Below are 23,406 nucleotides of genomic sequence, written 5' to 3' on the forward strand. Positions count from 1 at the left end.
TCAAATAAACCATTCTGCTATAACAGTCAGGGAGAGGGGATCAGATTGTCACTTGATTCTTAGATAACATCGAGAGTTTCAAACAATACAGACACTTTTTGCATTTTTTTTTGGTCAGCCGGGTGCCTGACACCCGCAGAAACCCATCCCCATGCTTAACGGTATCCAAAACCAAACTGAGAAATCCGTGTTTCCCATCTACACCTGGAGGGAGATCGTTGGAATGGAATGTGCTCTCCCTCTCCCTGGAGGGACGCATCCTGCTTACCTAATTCCGGAAAATATGAGGTGCAGGTTGGCAAGAGACGAGGCTTGGGGACCCCAGAGTGTGTGTTGGGATAACTATTGGAACGTAACCAGCTGAAGCACATCGCTTGAAACCGAATAAGCAGAAAGGCCTTTAAATTGTGTAGGCTCACCTTCCAGCATACTGACATGCATGGCATCATTGGCTTTCTTAGGCACATTGAGCATCACTTCGAGACCATCTTTTAATTCTCCTTTACCTTCCTCACAGCACGTCAAGAGTTCCTATTGACACAATCATTAAAACTAAAGTCATAAAAATATTACACATCAACCCGCATTCGATGGTTTGTCTGCCATCATTTCCTAACTGCTCTAGAACTCTTTGCGAATTATGTACGTCATTATAAACACAACACCGCAAACAATTTGATTATGAACTAACCTCCCGAGATGTCTTACATGTTGTACAGCCTCACCGTGAAAAATACAACAACAACAAAATTACATTTATAGAGCGCTTTTTGCATCGGGAGGACGTCCCAAAGTGCTGGACAGTCAGGGATTTGGATCTGAGCTGGGGTTTGGGATCATGAGGGGTGGAGGGCAGGAAGGATAGGGGTAGGAGGGTGACTGAAGGCGCGGTCGAAGAGGAGGGACTTGAGGCCGGCCTTGAAGGAGGCGAGGGAGGGAGCGAGACAAATGGATGATGGGATGGAGTTCCAAAGGGTGGGGGCAGAGAGGCTCAAGTCCAAGTTACACTTTTCCAATCCAATCAAACTTTGTTTAATTTGATTAGATTCACAATTGCTTCCTACCTTCAGTAAGAGCTGGTACTTTGTGATTCTCTGAACTGGTTTAATCAGATAAGAAGAGATTGAATTGGCCAAACCGTGTCTTTGTTGAATCTCCTACACACAAAGGAAGCACAAAATAACTTACTAACTGATATAAAAAAAATTCAAACCTAAGCTCCTTTCACAAACCTTATGTTCGGCGTTTATAAAAAAATAAATGCTCTTAGCTTACACAAAGGCTGCATTCAGCAAGTTCCATAATACTTTGATATTAAATAAAAAAATCCACATATTAAATGCTGGCCATTTATCAAACAGCAAATCCCACCGCCCACTTCCCGCTATTTGAAACATCAGCTGTAAAGAATTCAATAAACCGAGCCAGATCCTGCAGTATACTTTCCACAGTCGGGGGTGGGAGGTTGCGTGATGGTAAGTAACAAGTCTTTGCTCACATTCATATGAACGTAGGAACAGGGTAGGCCATTCAGCCTCTTTGGCCTATTCTGCCATTTTATCAGATCATGGCTGATCTGTACCTTAACTCCAATTACTTGCCTTTGTCCCATATCCCTTGAAACCCTGACCTAACAAAAATCTATCCACCTCAGTCTTTGTTTGATTCGAACTTCAGCACGTATTACCCCCAAACCTAGATACTTTACAACACGTGCACACATAAACCCAAATCGAGTGTCAGATAGAGAGAAAAAGAAACATATTTACTTACATCGAAAAAACTTCCTGCGTGCTCTAAGATGAGCTGGCTGGAGTCAGGCTTGTTTTTGCAGTATGTGACGTACATTTGGAATTTATCTGCCTGTGCAAAAAACAAGCGAAAAACAAATCAGATCCCGGAAACGTCATCAACAACACAAAAAGCAGGATTTTGGACAGTTGTCCTCCAAAATATGTCCAACCAGCCAACTATCCAAAGCCCAACTTCTCCTGAACATGCAGCGAGGCAGGTCTCCTGAGGAGACTATGATGAGCTGGAAACTACCCTAATGATGTGATCGCTAGTCAGCCTGCACACTCTCACGGCACTGCTCATGTTTCACGCATCAGGAGTTAATCTCAATTCAGAGTAATTAATGATCCAATCGGCACCTTCACTAATAGTACATGACATAGAATCATCATCCCATTTGGATTACATCGCTGATTTTACGTTTGATAGAACACGTCCAAACTACTCGTGATTTGTTCACATAAATACACCCAACTAACCTTTTCTCTCATTTTAATTTCATGAAATGCAGTGATTATTATACAGTCACATTGATTAAAAGGAATTATTCAGCACAGAACTTCATTAATAATTGTCAAGTCAAGTAATTAAGCGGCACTCGGATGGTGGAGACTGCGAATGCAAACCTATTAGAAACTAACTCACAAGAAATATTTATGACCCATTTCAGAAATTTTGCTAATATCCTTATTCAAGCATTTGTCTTTGCTGCATCTCAATGATGTTATTTGAAGGGCTAATGTTCTACGTATCAAAGAGCTTCCAGCTGGCTGTCCGGCAAGTTTGTTGTGCTCTCATTTTCCTCCTCTCCTCTTCTCTCACTCTTCCTGGGCTACAGTTCTGTGGGTGTGAAAAGGCTTCCACCACCTCACCCAAACAGTCCCTTCTTCACTAGTGGACCCAGAAAGTGAGCATTGGCAAGCAGGAACACGAATCAAGGCTAACGTTTCCTCTCCAGGGCTACAGAGGCCAATTATAGCACTCCTAACTGTTGGGTGCTTGAAGTAGTAAACTCTGGTCACTGTAGCTTCGTGACTTTATCCACTAGTCCATCAGGGAGCTTTGCTATCAGGTTTTCATCAATGTTTTGACCCAGAGAGTAACAATGAAGGAATGACTAAACCAGGAAAAAAAAATCAGACAACTGTGGACAGATTTCTCCCACTGCAGAAATCGTCCCTTCCAGACTTCAACATTAACAAGCCCGACAAAAGTTTACCTCTGAAGTTATTTTCTGAAAGTATTCTTTTCAATATACTTGGCCACAAAACCAGAAATGTTTGAATTGCTTTGATAAGCCACATCAAATCTGACACATCTTGACAGTAAAAGCCAAAAAAGATTGGCAAAGTATGCCGGGAAAATAACACAGCGGTGGTTGGAAGCCACACACAAACACCCTGGAATGAAGTTTAGAATGAACACTATCAGCAAGCAGGAAACATTTGATAAAACAAGTAGGCACCTAGAGAGACCGTGGTGAATTTGGTGCTTTCAAAACAAATGTTGAAGCCAAAAATGATGTTGACCTCAGCAAGAATGTCTTAAAATAGTCGTGGAAATAAGTAAAGCAGATCAAGTGAACTGGCTTTCAACACAGTCCTAGACCTGTGGATTATGGACTGTAAACACCAGTGGAACAGCAAGCAGGATGATGGTTGAATTCGTACACAGCAGTAGGAATGCAAGGTTCACTGTCCGTCCAGAATCTTAAAACCAAACAGAAGAATATTTTACTCACCCAAGTGACGAAGCAATGGCCTACATCTTCAGGTAACTGTTCATATTTCTCCAATTCTTTAAGGAAGATGCTGAAAGGTAGACACATTACAAGTTAATACCATTTTCTGCACTCCTACATGCTGATATACTGGGTTTGTGTGTGGTTCATTGAAATTAACTCTTATTAAAATGCAGCCATTAACAGAAGCAAATTAAAATACGAGAGAGTGTGATAAATAGTTGATACTGGGAAATGGTAATGTAAAAAAATGACAAGTGAGTTTGTGTGTCTATCTTCATGTCGGTTGTCTTTCACACTCTCGTTGTACAATCATTCAAAACCTACTTGTTGTGAAACTCGTAAATTTCCTGAATATTTCCAAAGATGATGTGCTCCTTGTTGACAATACCGGCCGGGATCTCCTCCACTCCACTGGTCATCTCCCAAAGGTAAGTCTGGAACATAAGAAATAATGACAAAATGAATGGGTGAGGATTATACTGGAAATGGCACGTACTGTACCTTCCAGTTTCTGAGCACACTACATTTTCTGGTGAGGTCTGCTCTTTGCTTCAGTGATCACTGCCATGTTAATTGATAAACTAATTGAACTAGAGAAATGTACTTCTCCCAGACACTTTACTCTTTCACTGGTCAGAGCAGACACATACAGGCTAGGAACATCTTATAATAATAATTAATAATCCTTGCATTTGACATAGCGCCTTATCATATCGTTAAGACGTCTCAAAGCGCTTCTCAGAATATACTGTTAAGTGAATTGACTGTGTATTTTGTGGGCGAAACGCGGCAGCCAATTGCGCACAGCAGCGTCCCACAAACATTCGTGGATTGAGTGCTCGAATTATTATTATTCATTTGTTTTATTTTTTGAAGGGATTATTACCCCGGAAAGCAACCCGCCATTTGACTAACAATCGGGCTCTTACTTACTGCTAGGTAAACAGAGGTGTGTGGAGTAAGGAAACTAGCCTAAGGTTTCGCCCTAAAAAATGCAATGCCTATTTTTTTGATGAGAAAAGATTTAGAAATCTAGATAGTCAGATAGAGGATAGAGTCAGATCCTGGTGGCGTTGTTTGTGTGGTTTGTGTATTTTTCTCCGAGTTCTGTGTCCTAACACAACCATGATCACCTCTTCATGTCGGGGGCTGTTTTCTTGGCACAGACTGATTCTGCTGGGAAACTGTAGAGGGTAGTGGAAGGATCCATTTGCAATGTCAACATTCTCCTGCCTTCTTGGATCCAAATATTCTCTGAGTCAGTCCCGCAGTAATAAATCTGTACTGTTTTACAAGATGTATATGCAGTCCGTGGCTAGGCCCTTCAAGGATAGTGTTACAGTTGTTTTCTTTGCACATTAATGATTCTATGAATGTTCTCAAACAGCGTAATTTATAAGTGGAAAGGGACACTGAGCGGCACACAACTAACTCGGAGGACTCGCAGGTGCCAGTTAGCAGCTAAGATTTATTTTGGCTCAAACAGAAGTGACTGCCATAGGACAAAGGGTAGAGAAGAGAGAAATGTAGTCTGTAGGAGAAGAGCAAGTAAAAAAATACACACCTCAAGACACTCATGTAAATCTCTAACATAAGCTTTTTCAGTTTGGAGGAGCTCAGCCATAATGAACCTGGAAAAGAAATGGGGAGAATGATTTTCTCAGTGAAATGATTAAAATGTCTCACCTCCAGACATTCATGTAAATCTCTAACGTATGCCTTCTCGGTCTGAAGTACTTCAGCCATTGTGAATCTAGAAAGAAAACAAGATGATTAATCAGTGCCTTCGAACTCCTATCCCGTTTACGCTGTTACATTGACAGACGTTGAAAAACATCGCAAGCTTGTGACAAACGCTTCTTGTGTAAGGTTTCTTTGGAACACAGGACACAGTCAGACACATTTCCTAAGGGGCTGTCACACAGTATTCCTGGTACAATGATGTTCTCAGAATAGGTCGACCGGTTGACTTCTCACAGAAAGGCAGTCATTACTTAGTTCCCTGAACGTTCATCAAAATGGATCAATGACATTTTGATCTCTTCGAAATAGCACAATGAATACGATTCGGGTATGTTCCAAATTAGACAACATTGACGTTCCTCATCTATAGGGCAAAGTTCAGCACTAATTCTGTTCTTTTATTAAAACGAGAAAATAGCTTGACCATTGATGGCAGCACTGCTCTCGACTACCAATGACAGTACAAGCCCATTTTTCTAGTTGATGTTGGCTGCTTCTTATCATTAATAAATCTTTCTGCTTCTCGGACACACTGACAGTTTACTTTGTAAAGTCAGTGAAGCACAGTTTCACGCTTAGTCTGAGAGTTCAACATGTAGTTTTTACAAGCTTGTTAACTCATTGCACTTTCAGTAACATTTTCAAGTAGAAAAGTACATCATCAACCCATCAAAACTACCCATCCAATTCTGACAAGATTGCATCCGTGTGTCCATATCCACTGAATCTCATACTCCCTGAATCCTTTTAGCCCACAGGGTCTGGATTAGTTTTCTATATTTTCAAAATGAATAACTATTGCCAATACCTATTTAGTTATGCTAAATCACATCACAGTTAAATTACTGAAGGTCTGAATATTCCTATGTCGCTGATGCATATAGTACTTCAAGACAGAGATACCATTCACATGAAAGATTGTCAGAGTCTGCTAGTTAACAAACAAGATGAAAGGGTTTGATAAAGAATGCAACTTCATAGACAGAGAAAATATTACAATATACTCTATTTGTTAAAAAAAACATGTGAAGGATATACTTCAATTAAAGCTGGAATCTGCAGTTTTCTCTGCATTCAGTAGAACCCGGTCATAGTGTGTTTCATTATAGTGTGGGTTTACTTAGAGCATGTTTGGGCTCTGGACCCTGACACTTACTTACCAATAAATTCAAAATGTCCCCAATAATGTGATCAGTGACATCAAGATCTGAAAGTGCTGACTGCTGAGTGCGTCCCTGTTAACAGTGCTGGGTGGGATTTAACGGACCCCCTACCCTCCCCAATTTCTGTGTTAGAACTGATCTCTACTGACAACTCAATCCTCACTCTTTCTTTCTTGCAGATTTTCTTTTTTCTTCATTGGCTTCGTGGTTGGCATCTCGGAGTTTGACCTCTGGGTCAGTGAGACTCGCAGGGATGATGTCCAGCTCCAGGTCTTTATTGTCCTGGGAAAGAAGCACAAATCCAGATCCTTAACTATCAGTAATCGCTGTAACAAAGATCACGTGTCCAGTGTTAACAAGCCAGCCTGGCCCAGCGGTAGTTCTCTCGCTTCTGAGTCAGAAGGTTGTGAGTTCAAGCCCCACATCTGGACCTGGACTCACAATCTAAGCTGATACTCCAATGCAGTGCCAGAGGATGTGTTGCATTGTCGGAGGTGCCAACCTTCAAATGAGATGTTAAATTGAGGCCTCGTCTGCCTGTAGAGGTGGACACTAAAATCCTATGGGACTGTTCAAAAAGAGAATTTCTCCCTGTGTCCCGGCCGATAAATCCCCCAAATAAAATTGGTCACTCACTCCATGGCTATTTGTGGGACATTATTGTGTGTAAATCTTCCAATGCCTCAAGAGGTACAGTACAGGGAAGAATTGCACCAATGTGTTGTGAATGAGATTCAGCCGTATCATTTTTCATATTATTTGTCAGAATTCAGGGCACAACTGATTTCAATAAGGACTATTGCAAGTATCCAGCTTTGACCTGTTGCACTCACCAGGAGATTACATTTATTGAGAAGGAATTCAATTACGTTTTCTCAAAGGATTAATGTGGATTCAAGCAAGAGGTTTTCAGAAATGCCTTCTGATTTGTTGTCAACGTGTTTGCAAAATAAACATACTTAGAAGCATCACATCCTATGCAGAGGGTAAGAGCCAGTAAACTGGGTCATTTGTAAATCATTCTTGATGTTTTGCATGTAAAGCACACTATGAACTTTGGTTTGCAAACTAATTATTGGATCAAACATTACATTAGGGCATTTAGTATTTAGTTTTGAATTAAATCTGAATGCTTCTTTCTTTAAGAAAATAGACTGTAAATCTACGGCAAGACAAATCAATATTTTTGTCTGTTTTATAGTCTAATTGATTTGTAACCATAAACTCCTGCATTTACCCAGTTATGTGGATTCTGACCTACATGTACTTAGGTCTAACAGCTTGCTGTGATCTGACAATCCGGCTTCAAGACAGTCAAAATGAGTGAGTTCTGGCGAGTTGGCCTCTGAAATATCCAGAGGCAGGAGGTGCCGGTTACAAATCAATTGGTAACCCTCATAAATGTGTGTTTGCACATCAGTTTTATTCGCACTGGGCTGAGAGTCTGCACCTTGTTACGCTCAGATGAATGATTATTCTTGCTGTTGCCAATTGTCTTCCCTCCTCCTTTCCAAGTGGTGTTGATTCTTACTGGGACATAATTCCCAAGCATCCGTCATTCTTCCCATGCTGTGCTTTTCCCCATCTGTCAGGGAAGGGCACAAAGGGGCCTCTCTACTCACCTCACACTGAATTCAGGGCGGGGAAACGGACACTGGAAACCGATCAGCCAAAGTTCAGTTGGTCTGAATCAAGTGCACATCAGTCTGAACACTCATTCCAAACCAAAACAGTAAATTCAAGTAAAATTTAATTTAACCTTGTGAATGACCAATTCATCTGAAATACATCCTGGCAGGACACCAGGACAAATATTTTTCTTTTTCCAATTAGTGTCGTGAGATCTTTCTTGCCATAAAAAATTTAGTAGTATGAGACCTTTTAACACTTCGCTAAACAGGTACACAGGACCTTGGTTTATGTCTCATCCAAAGGATGGCACCTCTGATGATGCAGCACTCGCCCAGTACCGCATTGGAGTTTCACCTTGAACTATTAGCTTAAAGTCACGACGTGGGAAGTTCTATAACACAAGTTAATTTTGAAATTCTACAGTGAGACAGAACTGCCATGTAAAAAGTCCATGACAGAAATCATGCCACCCCAGCAAGCAAATACTGTCGAACAGCACCACTTACCTCCGACGTGATTCCAAGGCCTTTTTCCAAAAAGGATCTGTATTTTCCCATCCTCAGTGAGAAATCTCGATAGCGCTTATCCACTGCTGACACCCATTTCTTGATCTCGCAGGCATGTGCGTGACCCTTCTCCACAAAACTGTCCGCCAGCTGAATGATGAGCTTCACCTTCTCCTTGGTTTGCTGGATCACAAATGGAAATGCTTAAATCAATACAGATCAAGCTAACGGTCTTCTGGTTCTTAATCGTGAATCCTGCCTAATTCTAATCTGACGAATCTGCTGCCAATCTGAGACCTACTCCAATCTGCTGCTGGTATTTTGAAACACATGACCTGTATTGTGATATATACTGTCTCAACGCCACTATATTCCTGTCAAAAGTTCAAGGCGTTTCCCTGAACACTTTCATCAAATTCCTTCAGTCTAAACTGGCAGCTATTTGCACCATCAATCCGTTCCACTGAATGATTTCTACATTGAGGACATTAAAAACTCAACAACTTAGAAATACATTCTCATTACTATCATTTTAAGTCTTTTCCCAAGAGATTAGGGGGGGGTGGGAAACACTATTTGGCTCACGGCCAGTGCACACACACACACAAATCTATGCTATAGGGCATAGAGAGCACAGGATGGTACATGATCCATTTATAGCTTTGCCCTCAATATTCTGAGGATTGTATTTGGGGAGAGGGTGAAAGGGTGGTAGAAAAGCACATTAAGGATCAGTTGATCACATGGCAATTATTTCATAATCTCATTTGATGGAACTGAATCCATTTTGAAAACTTGAACCATCACGTGTGTCCAAAAGAATTCCCTCAACAGAAATCGTTACAATTTACTTCAGGCTGTTTAAAACACGGCGACATTCATTACATGCCGTGTGTAAAATGAAACGGTTTATTAGAGCGAAATAATTTTTTTCATCTTACCTTGGCAGAAATCCTAAATTCACTGTATTCTTTCAAAAGATCCTCAGTCTCTTCGGTGGTTTCCCCGGCAGATGTATGTGTAGAAAGGTAATACTCGCCTATTTCCTGGATCCAATCTAATGCCTATTTAATGAAAAGGGAATGAAACAAATCTCAGGGTTCTCCTGAAGTTCTCTCTTCTGGGGTCAAATTGGTTTGGTCATTCCATTACTCCACCATTCATTGCGTCACACAGAGCTGCAGTCACACACACAGCAAATTCATGAATGCAGCACACATCAATCACACACCAATCTGCGTTAACTCTTCAAGCACTCCACACAGCTTTCTATATCTCCTTCAGAGAGGACCTCTCCTTGCCATAAACTCATAGCACATTCAAACAGTTGTGGTGAAGGCTACGGAAAGAAGGAAAATAAACTAAATGTTAAAGCATCGATGATATTATCAAAGAAGCCAGCAATTTAAAACCAACTGTGGTTTTGAGCAAGTACGCTCTGCTATCATAGACCTCAAAATGTACACAGCTTTTCCTGCAGAGTTTCAAACAGACAACAAGCTATGGGCAAAGGTGAATTATGCTCTGACCAGAAGGGAAGGTAGAGGGAGGGAGGCAGTGGTGGTGGGTGGGGGGGGAAGGGAGGGAGGGAAGGAGGGCGGGTGGGAGGGAGGGGTAAGCCATACCTGTTTGGCACTTCTCTCAAACACCACGTATTGCTGGCACTGATCCAGCCGCCTCTTTTTCATCGTCCAGAAGTGAAGCACTCTGTTCTCTCTCTGGAGCAGCTCACTGAGAATAGCTGTGCAACGAGACCAAAACCACAGTCACTTTCTCATAGCCTGACAGCAGCCAGACAAGCAATTGTTACAAGGCACTGATGTACTCCTGCATAAAAAAGCCTTCCATACTCTCAGTAGCAGGTGTATGAAGCAGAAACTCCTATTGGAACATCAAATAATACAACTAAGTTCCCTATTACGTGAGTGTGAATTGTTTTTTTTTTTGGGTGGGGGGGGGTCAGCCGAGTGTGTGACACATGCGGAAACCCGTCACCTTCTTATGAGTCTCCAAAGCAAACTGAGAATTCTTGAATCGAAATTAACAAGACCCAAAATGTTTGACAAATCTCAATGCAGAAAAGTGTTGCGGTTCCGTTGGGATGAAACACAACAGAACAGTTAGAATTTAACTGTTCTAGTTAAGGCAATAATAGAAGGTACTATTGTCAGATGTCGAAGAAGATGTACAAAATGATAATAATTATTCTTTGTTCCTGCTGACAGGCTAATGGGATAACCATTCTATTCAGAGCCAAAGAACCATTGCACCAATACTTCGAAATAACGTTGGAGGAAAATTAACAATAAAATGAACAATTCACGGCTTCTAGCTGCACACTTACCTTTTACCTGCTGCTCGGGACCTCTTGTGTGGGCAGCCACACCTGGCATACTCACATTGTTTCTGTGAATGTACTTGAGAAAGACCTCGGCATTCCTGCGTGCCAGAGTGCAGGCCTGCAGAACAGCCCATAACGCATTTGTTAGGAACAAACTTATCGTCTTTAGCCAGCCTCAGCACTCCCTCATCCCTCTCACTACTGTATCTGCTCACTCGGTCTTTCAAATGCGTTGGATTATTTAATTTCAGCACCGGCTCATTCTTGTCAATCGATAAAACAGACGCGAGCAAATAAGAGTTTAAAATTTCGAAGCACGGAACCAGAAATGAAACTTGCTACAAGCACCAATCAGCGGAACTCCCAAAAAAAAGATTAAAATCGTAGTTGCATGAAACCTGAAATAATGCACGTTTAGTATTTGATATTGCGAGTGGAATTTTTGGCTCAAAGGCGAAGAATGTTAGGAATGTCAGCATTAGAGAAACCCTGCTTTTTGTACCAAATTAAACAAGTGTCAGCAACAAACACAGAGTCACCAAGTGCGTAGTATAGAGTTTGTCGCAGAGTTAAGCTCCCTACACACTGGTCAATTAAATGCATTAATCCCAACCCCCGAAACCAGTATGATATTTCCATTTATCCTCAGCAGCCAACTCGTGGCCTCTTTGGTGAGATTGCCAAAGTGCATTGGTGCCAAATTAGTCTACATAATGGAGCAGCTTTATAATACAGATTGCCCCAACTGTGTTGAGACTGCTTGAACCCCTCCCTTCGCTTACGACTCCACTATTGACCAAGAGCAGAGACATTCCTTCCAATAGTCTACAGTACATTTAAGTCCCAGAGTTAAACCCCACTGCACCACGCAGCGCCATTGTCAAAAGGAATTAATTAAATCCAAATGCTATTGGAGCATTAAACTCACGAACAACATGATGGAATCTTGAACACACAAAGTGTCTTCTGTACTAATACATTTCCATGGTATAAAAAGAGACTACAGTTTTTTAGATTCAATTAAGGACTTGCACAGCTCCATTGAAGATTAAAAGTCCAGATGAACCAAAGCGCTATTGATGCTACAAGTTAATAGCTGATATTCACTGCACCTCTTCAGCTACCGGCACTGACACTTGGGGAGCTAGCAATGATGTCCTATGGATATGGATGTCATTGTGCACTTGACGTGACTATGCCATACAACGAGTGGAAAAAACTTTGAGACTTATCGTTTTTGGTCGCTGTTTAAACCGTGGTAAAGATTGTGTGGAGAAAGCAAGACGAGAGCCACATATTCCAATCTCCTCAAAAGTGATTGAGGCAGTGGGCCCTCAGAAAGGCAAGGTCTTTGCACATGTGCTGAATGTATAAGATTATTGGGTATGTTATGCATGTGATGTTATAATGGAGCCCCTCTTGTTTCTGCACACGGAGAGAAACAAGCCAGAAAAATCACAAGAGTTTTCATCCAAACGACAGAGTCTATCGACACGATGATCAAAATACACACGTCAGACACCCCCCACCCCACCACTCAAGTGCCACTCTTAACCACAATTTCAGAGTCATTACTGGATAACTGGGCAATCAGGCTGCTTAGCCACCAGATTCCCTTTTTAAAGTCGAAGCCATGTCAATAGTTTACTCTAAAAGGGTTTCAAGCAGTCCCGTCATTTGAATAAAATCATTCTGACTTTTAGCTTTCTTGAGGTAAGGAGCACTTTATTTTAACTTAGCTGGAATCGTCCCAAAGGATTACGCTGACGAGATCAGCAGTATGTTTGGAGTCCACATGATTACAGGACCCCGTAACGGGTGAAATCACTCCGCTAGCACTTGTGAAAAGAAACAGAGCAAAACAGAATGGAAACGAATGCACTAATTAATCAAGTAGCGCATATTTCACAGTTCTTCAACCGGAAACATTTAAGGGCAATAGACACTGAATTGAATTGTTTGCACAGTTTGCCCTGCGCCTTCAAGTGTAGCAGAAACGAACAACATGTTCAAGTCTGACCGTCTGAAAATGTGCTATGGAAATAATTATACATCTGGTCAGTCATAAAGAACACCACGAAGGTCAGGTGTTGGCAGAATTTTTCTTAAAGTGACAGTGATACATCAGTCAAGTGTCTTCCACATAAAAATGTCAGTTTTTCTTGTAAACGTATATATAATTTGAAAAAAACACACACGTTTTTACACAAATTCTTAAGCAAATTATCTACTTTTAAAACTATTTGCCACTAAAGCAGATGAGGCACCCGGTAAGTGTGAGCGATGGGTTCCTAAATTGAACCTTTCTGGGAAGATGAGGTATTGCTGCCCCTTTAAAAGAGACAACCTCATCATTGCTTAATACTTCTCGCACTGTTTACCCCATTGAACTCCAGTACTTTTGTACTGTTTAGGCAGAATTCACTGGTGTGTGTTTGTTATTTTTACAGCAGTCTCAGTTATGCGCAAGCCTTAAATACACTCAGGAAGAAAAACTACCTTAAGAAAGGCTTCCTTTTGCTCCAGATGTTTGCTTATGAGAGGTGTGACGTGGTCAGTTTCAGCATTTGGCCCCAACTTATCTTGGCCTCCGCACCAGTCCTCATCCCTTCTGTATTCCTGTTCTAGACTCTCGAGGACGCTGCATACCTAACAACAAGAAAGTAGCACAGAGCTCAGAGGCTGGCACACTGCTTCGGTGACTGACAAACAACAGGACTGGGCAAGAGCAGGGAATTGTGCTTCGATTTGATAACTTCATTGAGCAACGTCTTCGAGACCTCTCAAAGCGCTTCACAAAATTTACTATAAAGTGAAACTACTGTATATTTTATGGGCGAAATGCGGCAGCCAATTGCGCACAGCAGCGTCCCACAAACAGTCGTGGATTGAGTGACTAAATTATTATTATTTTATTGAAGGGATTATTACCCCCGGAAAAGTGACTAACAATCGGGTTTCTTACTGCTAGGTAAAACAGACGCCTATGGAGTTAGGAAACTTGCCTAATGTTTCGCCCTGCCTGGGAATCGAACCTAGGTCCTCTCGCTTGCGAGGCGAGTGCTCTAACCACTACGCAACAGTACTCCATTTAAAGATCCGTCCTGTGCGTACGAGTTACCAGTGCCCGTGAGAAGTTTGTGAACACCTTAGAGAAACAGCTATCCCAAAGTAACACTCGACAAAAATAAATAAGAACTGACATTGTAAAAGGGGTTACAGTTTTAATACCGCTCTAATCATCATGACTCGAGCTTCCTACCTGCTCGGAGGTTTTATAGAAAGCCACTGATGCGTTGACCAGCTTCAGTCTGTCCTCCATCTTCAGCATTAGCTGCTGCCAGTGAAGAGCGACTTTCTCGGCACATTCCCTGATGGCATCACAGTCGTAATGGCCAGCCTGCAGCATGGTCTCAGCCTTCTGCTGTACCTGAAGGGCGCTCTGGTGGGTTTTCTGTAAAGAAGTGGCATGAAAGAGGGACTGTGTATAGGGAGGACAGAGGTGTGCAAAGGAGAAGTGACAGAAGGATGATAAAGGGGATTAGGTGTGAGTAATGAGAGGTAAGAGAGTTGAACATGTTAATTCTAAAACAAAATGATATCAATACTAATGACAATAATAAAAGGACAAAAAAATCATATTTATGTTAGAGCTTTTCCCACCTACAAACCTGGAGGTGGAAAGGCAAGTACAAATGACCCAGACGTAACTTGATGGGAAATATTGTTATTTTCTATCTGTACGGAGAGAGTGTGGAGGGAATAAAATCATACTGAGGGTTCCCTCGATGGTCACTTTAGATCTCAGGGGTACCATCAGCCCTGAGTATGGTGAAGCAATATCATTCCAATTCCAAAATCCCTCATAAAATAAAAGACCTTTCCTTTTATATCACATTGCTGCCTGATGATAGATAGCGATCACTTCTTTTCTGTATTTTTTGTTCACTACAAGCAAATGCAGCCTGCATAAAGTCCACATACTGATCTGTAAATGGCAGTGGTTGGCAATAACACTGATAGGAGGATAATAATAATACTTGTAGCTTGATACAGAGCCTTATCACATCATTGAGACGTCTCAAAGCGCTTCACAGAATTTTGTATTTTGTGGGCGAAACAAAATACACAATCCATCCACTTTACAATATACATTCTCTTCAGGTTGGTGAATTTCTTGATTATATTCTAAAGGATAGAGGGATTAAGGGATATGGGGATAAAGTGGGCAGATGGAGTTAGGTTAGAAGATCAGCCATGATCTTACTGAATGGCAGGGCAGGCTCGAGGGGCTGAATGGCCTACTCCTGCTCCTAATTCCTATGATCCTATATAATAATAATATATTATAATAATCCTTGTATTTGATATAGTGAGAAGTCTCAAAGTGCTTCACGGGGTATATTGTAAAGTCAACTGATTGTATATTTTGTGGGCGACATGAGGAAGCCAATTGCGTACAGCAGTAATTGCTTGCCAAGCAATTTTTTAGTTGTTTCCTGGTGATTTAGATGCCGACAAGATCCTTGAATTCAATACTTGAGCTGGAATGACATCTTGCAGTTTTTGTTAAAACACTTAATAAAAGTGGGAGTTAAGAGATGGCCCAATGTTCAGCACATGTTGGCACAGATTGTGGGGGGAAAGAGCTGTGCACACAATTTATCTCAATAGGGTCAAAAAGTTTTTAAAAACTCAAGAAAGTTAAACCATCAGCAATGTAGTGTTATGCTGCCAACGACTAGTCAACTAGAGTTTAAGAAGGCATTTATCTACAAACTCTTCTCTTTAATATGTTGTATGGCACAACGGCAGCACTAACTAAATAGCGTAGAAATGTTATTTCACCTCTACTCTCTCCACCTCCCATTCAATACTTATCAAGCTATTAAACAAGTGTGGTTTTTGCTAACACAAGCAATCGACCCATTGCACATGAGCAAAAAAAAACACACGCGTTTGTTAGCTGCCATGGCCAGCGTTCAAGAAAATATCTGTAAACTGCTACAAATAGTGCAATCCTATCGCTTGTAAGTAACTTGCATTTTAACAGACTTCACATGTGAAGCATTACTTTTTATATATTTGCCTATGTTCATCAAATCGAGACCTTAAATGCCTTGATCATCTGATAGATATAGTACCCACTTTCCCGGTTCCTTTTTGAACTTTCCTTATCGATTTTCCACCAATTTTCTCCTGAAGACATTTCGACTTGTTTGCCTTCTCCTTTTCTTAGAGAAACCTGATCCTGTCTTCACGACACACACCCCCCCACACACACACACCTACATCTTTTGTCTTTTTATTTCTCCCGGATACACTGGATATATGGGTCAGTGCCTTATGCTTACATGTAGCACAGCTTTAGCAAATTGTTTAAATATGACAGTCCTTTGCTCTATGAAACCATTAAACTGGAGTTCATTCACATCACCTTCTTTACGTTAAGGCACATTATTTTTTTCCATTTAGAACGTTTTAACAAGAGATCTTTGGATCATTCAATCGAGTCAATTGCATTTTCAATTTGATATAACAACAACAACTTGCATTTACCCCTCACGCAGGGTATGTTCAGAGCGCTTATAGGTGAATCATTGTACAATTACAGTATCAATACATTTTAAAAATAACACAATGAAGCCCATGGACACCGAAACACAAGAGAGACACACATCTGGCGTGGTCTCCGGTTTTCGCTGGAGTCCAGTGATTCCATCAAAAAGTACTCAGCACAAAAGCATAATAATTCATGGCTGACTGTAAAGACAGGAATTACCTCTATTGCGAGCTGAAACTGCTCATGTTCTCGCTGGAGCTGCTCTGCCTCGGACAGAGAACTCGCATTAACAAGGCTGGCATTGAGCATGGATTCACCGTTCCGGATCCAGCCTAGCACCTGCAAGAGAGACAGCAGACACAAGCTGAATACAGTGTCATCTTGATTCATGCTCCCCACAGCATGATCCTAAACCATCCGCTGACTTTCCCATCAGTTGACAGAGAGTGTCCCGGGAGACTGACACACGAAATCCCCAACTCCCTTACGACTCAGGCTGCACAGTGCATGCACCATGATCAATATTAATCCCCAAGGGGCTCAGTCAGAGACAGCTGCTTGCTTGAACCATTCTTTTGTTGAAAGTCACATAAAGGAACGGGGCAGGGTTGCAATGCGGGCAGGATTACCGTTCAGCCATCAATAATAAACAGGTTCTCAACATTAGTTTGGAAAAAATAGTTTTGTATCGCACTCAGTGTCACTTGAGATCCAACGGAAAAGACGTTAAATCCCAGCATTTGCTCGGATTATCAAGGGATTAAAGGCATTCACTGCACATAAATAAGGAAAAGTCCGAGATTTCATTTTACTACCAGAAGTCTGGGAAAAACAACAGCAACTGGCGCTCTATATACTTCCGTACAATCATTCAAAGAGTTTAGTCATCAAGCAGGGGGTTGGGATCAGGAGGGATGGAGGGCAGGGAGAGGGTAGTGGTTAGAGGGTGACTGAAGAGGAGGGCCTTGAGATTTTCTGCTTTTAATGTGCATAGATTTCATAATTTGTTAGGAACATGGCTGGAATCAAATAACATTCTGAGAATGCTTTTTCCACAAGCCATTCCTTAAAACTAAGATCTTAACTTTGATCTTAACTTAAACTAAGAGTTACCAAGGGTTGATCCTTAAACTATAAATGACAGAAATCCTGAATTCTCAGAGATCTGGCTTTGCCTGAGACCTCTATTAAGGAGGGATTCTTTTTAGAGCACTTAACAGCATGTCAGCTTAGTACCCTAAGGCCCTTTACCATTACTTTCTATCCATCTACATTGCGTCATCTCTCCTAAAAGGTCACCTTTCAGCAGGAAGCTTCCAATTTTCAATTGATTAACTGGAAACTAGTCAATGCATATTCTAAGTCTCAAATACATGACAAAAACATCATTGTTTATTTATTTCAGGGAATATTAATGTTCTCAAAATGCATGGATTAAAATACTATTACCTTAGCACTAACTTCCTCACAGGCATCTTTATAACATTTTTGTGAGATAACAGCCAAGTCATACATTTGATCTATCATCACAATGCATTATCCAGTAACAGTTATGGATAATGAGCAGTTTTCTTCATAAAAATGTCACACATTTAGTCAGTGCTGGTATTACAATGGATTTATTTTAAATGTGCTGCCTTGCAGTCTTATGACCGAGAAAATGTTTTAAATATTTAAACATTTTAAATAACATGGTATCGTATTTATCCAAGCAATTGCTATACTAATCTTATAGGAATTGCAATAGCACCAAACTAGGAAGTTGCTGTTTAGGGTTCAAAGTCACTTGCTTTCTGAAAGGTTTTGCATTGATTCCACATTTAACCAGTTGGGTGCTCAATGTCAGTAAATCACTCAGTTATAAACCAGTCAGAGCAAAAAAAGAAAACAAGCAAGTGGTATTCAATTAAAAAAAACAGTGCTTTGTTACAGCGTTGGTATCAGTGCACTGAATAAAAGGCATCTTCTGCTGGGTGAAGGGTAATGACTGAATGGAAAAAATGGAAGCTCCTTATGTGAAAAAAAAGCCAAGCAAATGACTTCCATTAAGAAATCTTCCAAAGAACTGGAACCAAGGGAATCAAAAATACATTATTTAGTACAATGATGTGGGCATATTGGTCCGGGACTGTCCAGAGAATGGAAAATAGAGCTGAGTGAACAATAACAGCCGTTTGCAAAGCTATTTCTGAACCGCTCAAGAGTGAGCCTTTCAAAAGCAATCAATTCTTTTGAAACGAAGATGACAGCCACCCAGAGTTGTCTAAGAGTCCAACTCTTTGTGCTTTGTAAGCAAGTGCTCTGAGACGCTACCCTGTGTGAGGGGCGCTATATATTAATAATAATCCTTGTGCGTTTGATAAAACGAGATGTCTCAAAGCGAGTCACAGAATATACTGTAAAGTGAATCCACTGCATATTTTGCGGGCGTCTTGTTGTTGCTGTAGAACGGCAGCCAAATTCTTTCTAAAGAAACTACTTGTCTTACTGCGAGCTGTCATTTTCCTTGAGTGCAAAATAGAAATTCGGGAAACATTTGCCCAGGAGCCTAGGGGGAAAATCTGCAGAGTTCCAGCAAGGAGTGAGTCTGAGTCAGCTCAAAGCTGAGTGCTGCAGGTCTGATTTAATTCCAGACTTTGCTCTTTGAGACAGGTAGCATGGATTCACATTGCACACCTCACTGCCTCTGCGGATAACTGACAGATACTTACAAAGTGCAGGCATGCAGACTATTTCTCTCAAACTTGCCCACGTCCACTGACCGCTGCAATGCAGTGAATATCAGCAAAAAAAGTAGCATATTTCTCCCTCCAGTTTTGCAAATATTACGTGTGTGCGTGTAACACTTCATGCAAGTGCTGTCATTTGAACGAGCCGTCAAATGTAAATGGTGAACTTTTGTGGTTTATCCGGCTTTTACATGTGTGTCTTTCGTAATATGGAGTTGGCCAGAACTTGGCAATTCGGTCTCATTGGAAATGGCAATTTATTTCCCCCCTTGCCAAATATTCTGCTCTCATCATTCTCTTGAAGGCAATGACTCATTAAGTTGGTACTGGTATATTGCCCATTATGGGCATTCGGCTTGTGAGGCTAAACCAGCAAATGGCACCAGGTTATTCACTCAACGGAGATGTACTGCTGTTGACCAACAATGTTGAAGTGATGAATTTCACTGTAGAAGCCATTGGGTCCCTCCTACCTGTTTAACCTCCGCCTGCAGGTGACGGAGCTGCAAACACTGTTCCAGGCGCTTCTGGGTCTGGTCAGCGTTCATCTCCAGCTCTCGCTGCTTCTCATGCAGAAACTCCAGCAGCTCCTGCACTTGTGTTCCGATGTCCATGTCTTTGTCACATGTGAGCTCGATCCCTGCTTAAAGCAAAGACCCTGTTGGTTACTTACACGCCTTTGCTTTTCTCACAGTGGAGCCCCACAAAACTCGCTCGCTGTGGCAGAATTTAAAAGGATTGTTAGAATAACGGCTCCCCACCCCCAGACCAGACCTGTCGAATAACAGTACGACAAAAGATTAATAAGAATTTGGATCTGGCTTGAATCGTTCACGCAACACAGTGTCAATGTATGCTAGATTGTAAATACTGATGGGACAATATCAAGGACACGAGGAAACTTTCAGGTTAACTTTCTGAGTAATACTAATAATAATCCTTGTATTTGATGTAGCGCCTTATCAAGTGGCTGAGACGTCTCAAAGCGCTTCACAGAATACACTGCAAAATGAACTGACTGTGTATTGTATTGGCGAAGCACGACAGCCAATTGCGCACAGCAGGCGTCCCACAAACAGTTGTGGATTGAATAACAAAGAAGGTCAGTGTGGTCTCTCCTTACGTTCCGTATTTTACACATACAACAGCCTGACTGCCTTCATACGTTTGTGCTTCCTCGTCAGATCAGCTGCAGTCATTCATGTGTTGAGATCTGAAATGCAATCGGCTCATGTTCCCTGCAACATTGCTTTGGGACAACTGAGGTTTTAAAGTGCAATAGGAAAGCATTTATGTATCTTTGAAAACTTTGCTAGCGCACAGAATGGGGAAGAAAAACAAGCCACAATGACCTTAATTTACCATCATAACTGTACAGAATTGAAATGGGGCTGAAATGCGATTTCATGAACTGTGTTCAAGCGCTCCGAGACGCCGTCTGGCCCGAAGGACGTTATATAAATGCGCGTTGTCGTTGTTGATTAAAAAACAACTTCACTTGTCACGTTCAGAACATGAGAGTTAGTGAGGACAGTATTGAGCAGGAAAGAGCATTTGAACAATTGGGCCATGTCTGTTTTTTCCCCCCAATGTGCAGCATTTAAAACAATAATTATCATAATAAAACTATGACCGAAATAAACAGGATTCTAATAAAGAGGTTCCCTGCTCCGAGTGTAAAACAAAATCTGTAGCTGAATTTACCCCCTCTCCCCCCACCGACTCACTGTCAGCCTCCGCCACTGTCAAGCACTCCGGAACGTCACCCAGTGTGAAGGGCACTACATAAATGCAAGTTGTTGTGGTTGTGGTGGTGGTTGTCTGCCCAAACCCTGTTTGAGAGTTTATATCCTATTCAAGTTTGACATAACTCATCCTTTGCACAAGTCATATTAAATGTATGGTCCCAACTGGTGTGACTTATGTGAGGTTTACGGCACTAGGAATGGCAGGTGTGTGACTCGTGTGAGATGTGACAATGGACAGCAAGTGTTCCTTTCCATAGAGCAGAGAGACCTAACTACCAAAACCCTTTCAGACTTGTGTCGATCACAATAAGTGCACCCGACAGGAACACTTTGTCTTTTGCTACATCACAGTGCCTTTCCTGCAGAGAGCAATCTGATGCCCGCCTGCTCTTGCCACCCCAGATTTGGAGTTGAGGTGCAGATCAGCCATGATCTAACAGAATGGCATAACAGGCTCGAGGGGCTGAATGGCCTACTCCTGTTCCTATGTTCCGGAGGGGAAGGCTGGAAGGGAATGGGACACTGCGCTTTCGTGCAGGACCAGCAATATTTTGCTGCTCCAGTCAGTGCTCATTCGGCTTGTGCACAGTTCAAACCCAGGGCTCCCCACTCTTTAATGAAACTTGACAGGACCATCGTTCGTTCATGGCTGCGTTTTCTAAACTAAAAGATCAATAAGTATTGTACAACAAGAGGAGTTAGAAGCTTGTTAACATACCAAGGCTGAAATAAGGTCGCATTTTGCTGAATTGTGCAACTGAAAACCCGATAGTGATACACTTATGTGGCGTGGACCAGACTTTGTAAAGCAGTTGTTACGATTCACTTGCATTTGCCACATTGAATGAAGATCATATGAAGTGGCCGCTCAGATCAGCTCCTCTCTCTTTGACTACGGACTAATAAGTGGCTCGTTTGTAAACAGACCTTTTCAAACACAGCGTTGTGCCTGCAGCCTCAGACATGAAGGAAACAGTCAGTCAACGTGAGGCGAACATCAGTGTGTCACCCTCTCTCAGTGGCAAATATGAGTCCATTTCTAGAATGATACATTTTGGGAGATTTGTCCTGTGTATAATAATAATCCTTACAGTTGATTTAGCAGCTTTCACATCAGGAGTACATCCCAAAGCATGTCACAGGATCCACTGCAAAGTGTAGTGACTGTGTTTTTTGTGGGTGAAAGCAATGCAAAACTGACAATATTTGGAGATACTGCTCTTAAACCTTTGCAGTAAATCCGTGAAGTGCTTTGAGACGTCCTCCTGATGTGAAAGGCGCTATACCAAATGCAAGGATTATTATTATTATTAAAAAAAGGTGGTCAGTGTTTATGTCTAAGAGATCTCCTTTATGTATAACAGGAATGTATGGAGGCTTATTGCTAATTTCATAACTGGTGGAGAATCTATTTGCTTAACCCCAGCAAGTTATGTAAAACAAAATCATAATGTTCCTCATCTTAACCTAAGGTGATATTCTAAATGTACAAGGCACGAGAGTGATAATATGTTTGAGTAGGACACCTGACCCTCCATCGATCTCACTGCTCTGACTGTGGACATTCTGCCGAATGGCTCACAAATCAACACTGTAATACATTTACTCATTCCCCCAGGGGACGGGCTGCAAGGAGGATGAAACTGTTTACCTAGCAGTAAGTAGGAACCCGCTTTTTTAGTCGATTGGCAGATCGCCTTCCGAGGGTAATAATCCCTCCAAAAAAAAAAGAATAATAATGATAATTTGGACACTCAATCAATGCACGACTGTTTGTGGGATGCTGCTGCGTGCAATTTTCACCCACAAAATACAAAGTCAATCCACTTTACAATATATTCCGTGAAGCGCTTTGAGTCGTCTCAATGACGTGATCAGGCGCTCTATCAAATGCAAGGATTATTATTATTATTATTGCTATGGAAATGAATAACAAGCAACATGCTTGCGGGTACAGTATTCGCTTCTCGCATTATGTGATCGTCGACTATAAAAAACAACCGGGATTCCCCAGGGAGTGATTGTCCCTTTGAAAATAAGTAACAGTAAAATAACTCTCCCCTTAAACTCCTCCTGTGTTACCTGATGCTTGCACTTCCATGATGTACTGGTGTAAATCTTGGCCCTGCTGAATTACATCGAAGGTCATGTTGTTCATAGCCAGCTTGCGTTCTGTGTGTCTCTGTAGTCGCTGTTCAGCCAAAGTCAGATCCTCGGTATTGAAATCGTTCATTTGACGGAGAAGATCCTCATTCCAGGCGTCTAACTCTGCTGTAACCTGGTGAAACCGCACAGGGTTTGCAGTCACATTTCTAGAGTTAATCTGTGGTCCGACAACTGGGAACTCAAAACTAACTGCCAGCACATCCAAACCACCAGGTGTGAACCAGACAACTATGGTATTTGCCCATCAAAGGCATCATATACCTAGACACGAGCCATC

General features: G+C 41.6%; 1 protein-coding gene across 1 annotated transcript in view; it reads right to left on the minus strand.

Moving 5' to 3' along the window:
- kalrna (kalirin RhoGEF kinase a) overlaps nt 1–23,406 on the minus strand; it is a 102,526-nt gene that overhangs the window by 58,124 nt on the left and 20,996 nt on the right. The window contains exons 6-21 of the mRNA XM_042336312.1: nt 23,046–23,241; nt 19,689–19,855; nt 16,706–16,825; nt 14,186–14,404; nt 13,423–13,572; nt 10,927–11,041; nt 10,208–10,323; nt 9,524–9,646; nt 8,583–8,765; nt 6,608–6,726; nt 5,103–5,169; nt 3,863–3,972; nt 3,536–3,605; nt 1,774–1,863; nt 1,065–1,157; nt 420–531 (exon numbers count right to left, since the gene is read on the minus strand). Coding sequence (XP_042192246.1) covers nt 420–531; nt 1,065–1,157; nt 1,774–1,863; nt 3,536–3,605; nt 3,863–3,972; nt 5,103–5,169; nt 6,608–6,726; nt 8,583–8,765; nt 9,524–9,646; nt 10,208–10,323; nt 10,927–11,041; nt 13,423–13,572; nt 14,186–14,404; nt 16,706–16,825; nt 19,689–19,855; nt 23,046–23,241 — 2,050 coding nt within the window. The remainder of the gene's footprint in view (nt 1–419; nt 532–1,064; nt 1,158–1,773; nt 1,864–3,535; nt 3,606–3,862; nt 3,973–5,102; nt 5,170–6,607; nt 6,727–8,582; nt 8,766–9,523; nt 9,647–10,207; nt 10,324–10,926; nt 11,042–13,422; nt 13,573–14,185; nt 14,405–16,705; nt 16,826–19,688; nt 19,856–23,045; nt 23,242–23,406) is intronic.

Source organism: Callorhinchus milii, unplaced genomic scaffold (genome assembly GCF_018977255.1).
Source record: "Callorhinchus milii isolate IMCB2004 unplaced genomic scaffold, IMCB_Cmil_1.0 Scaffold6, whole genome shotgun sequence".
In the NCBI taxonomy this organism is placed as follows: domain Eukaryota; kingdom Metazoa; phylum Chordata; class Chondrichthyes; order Chimaeriformes; family Callorhinchidae; genus Callorhinchus; species Callorhinchus milii.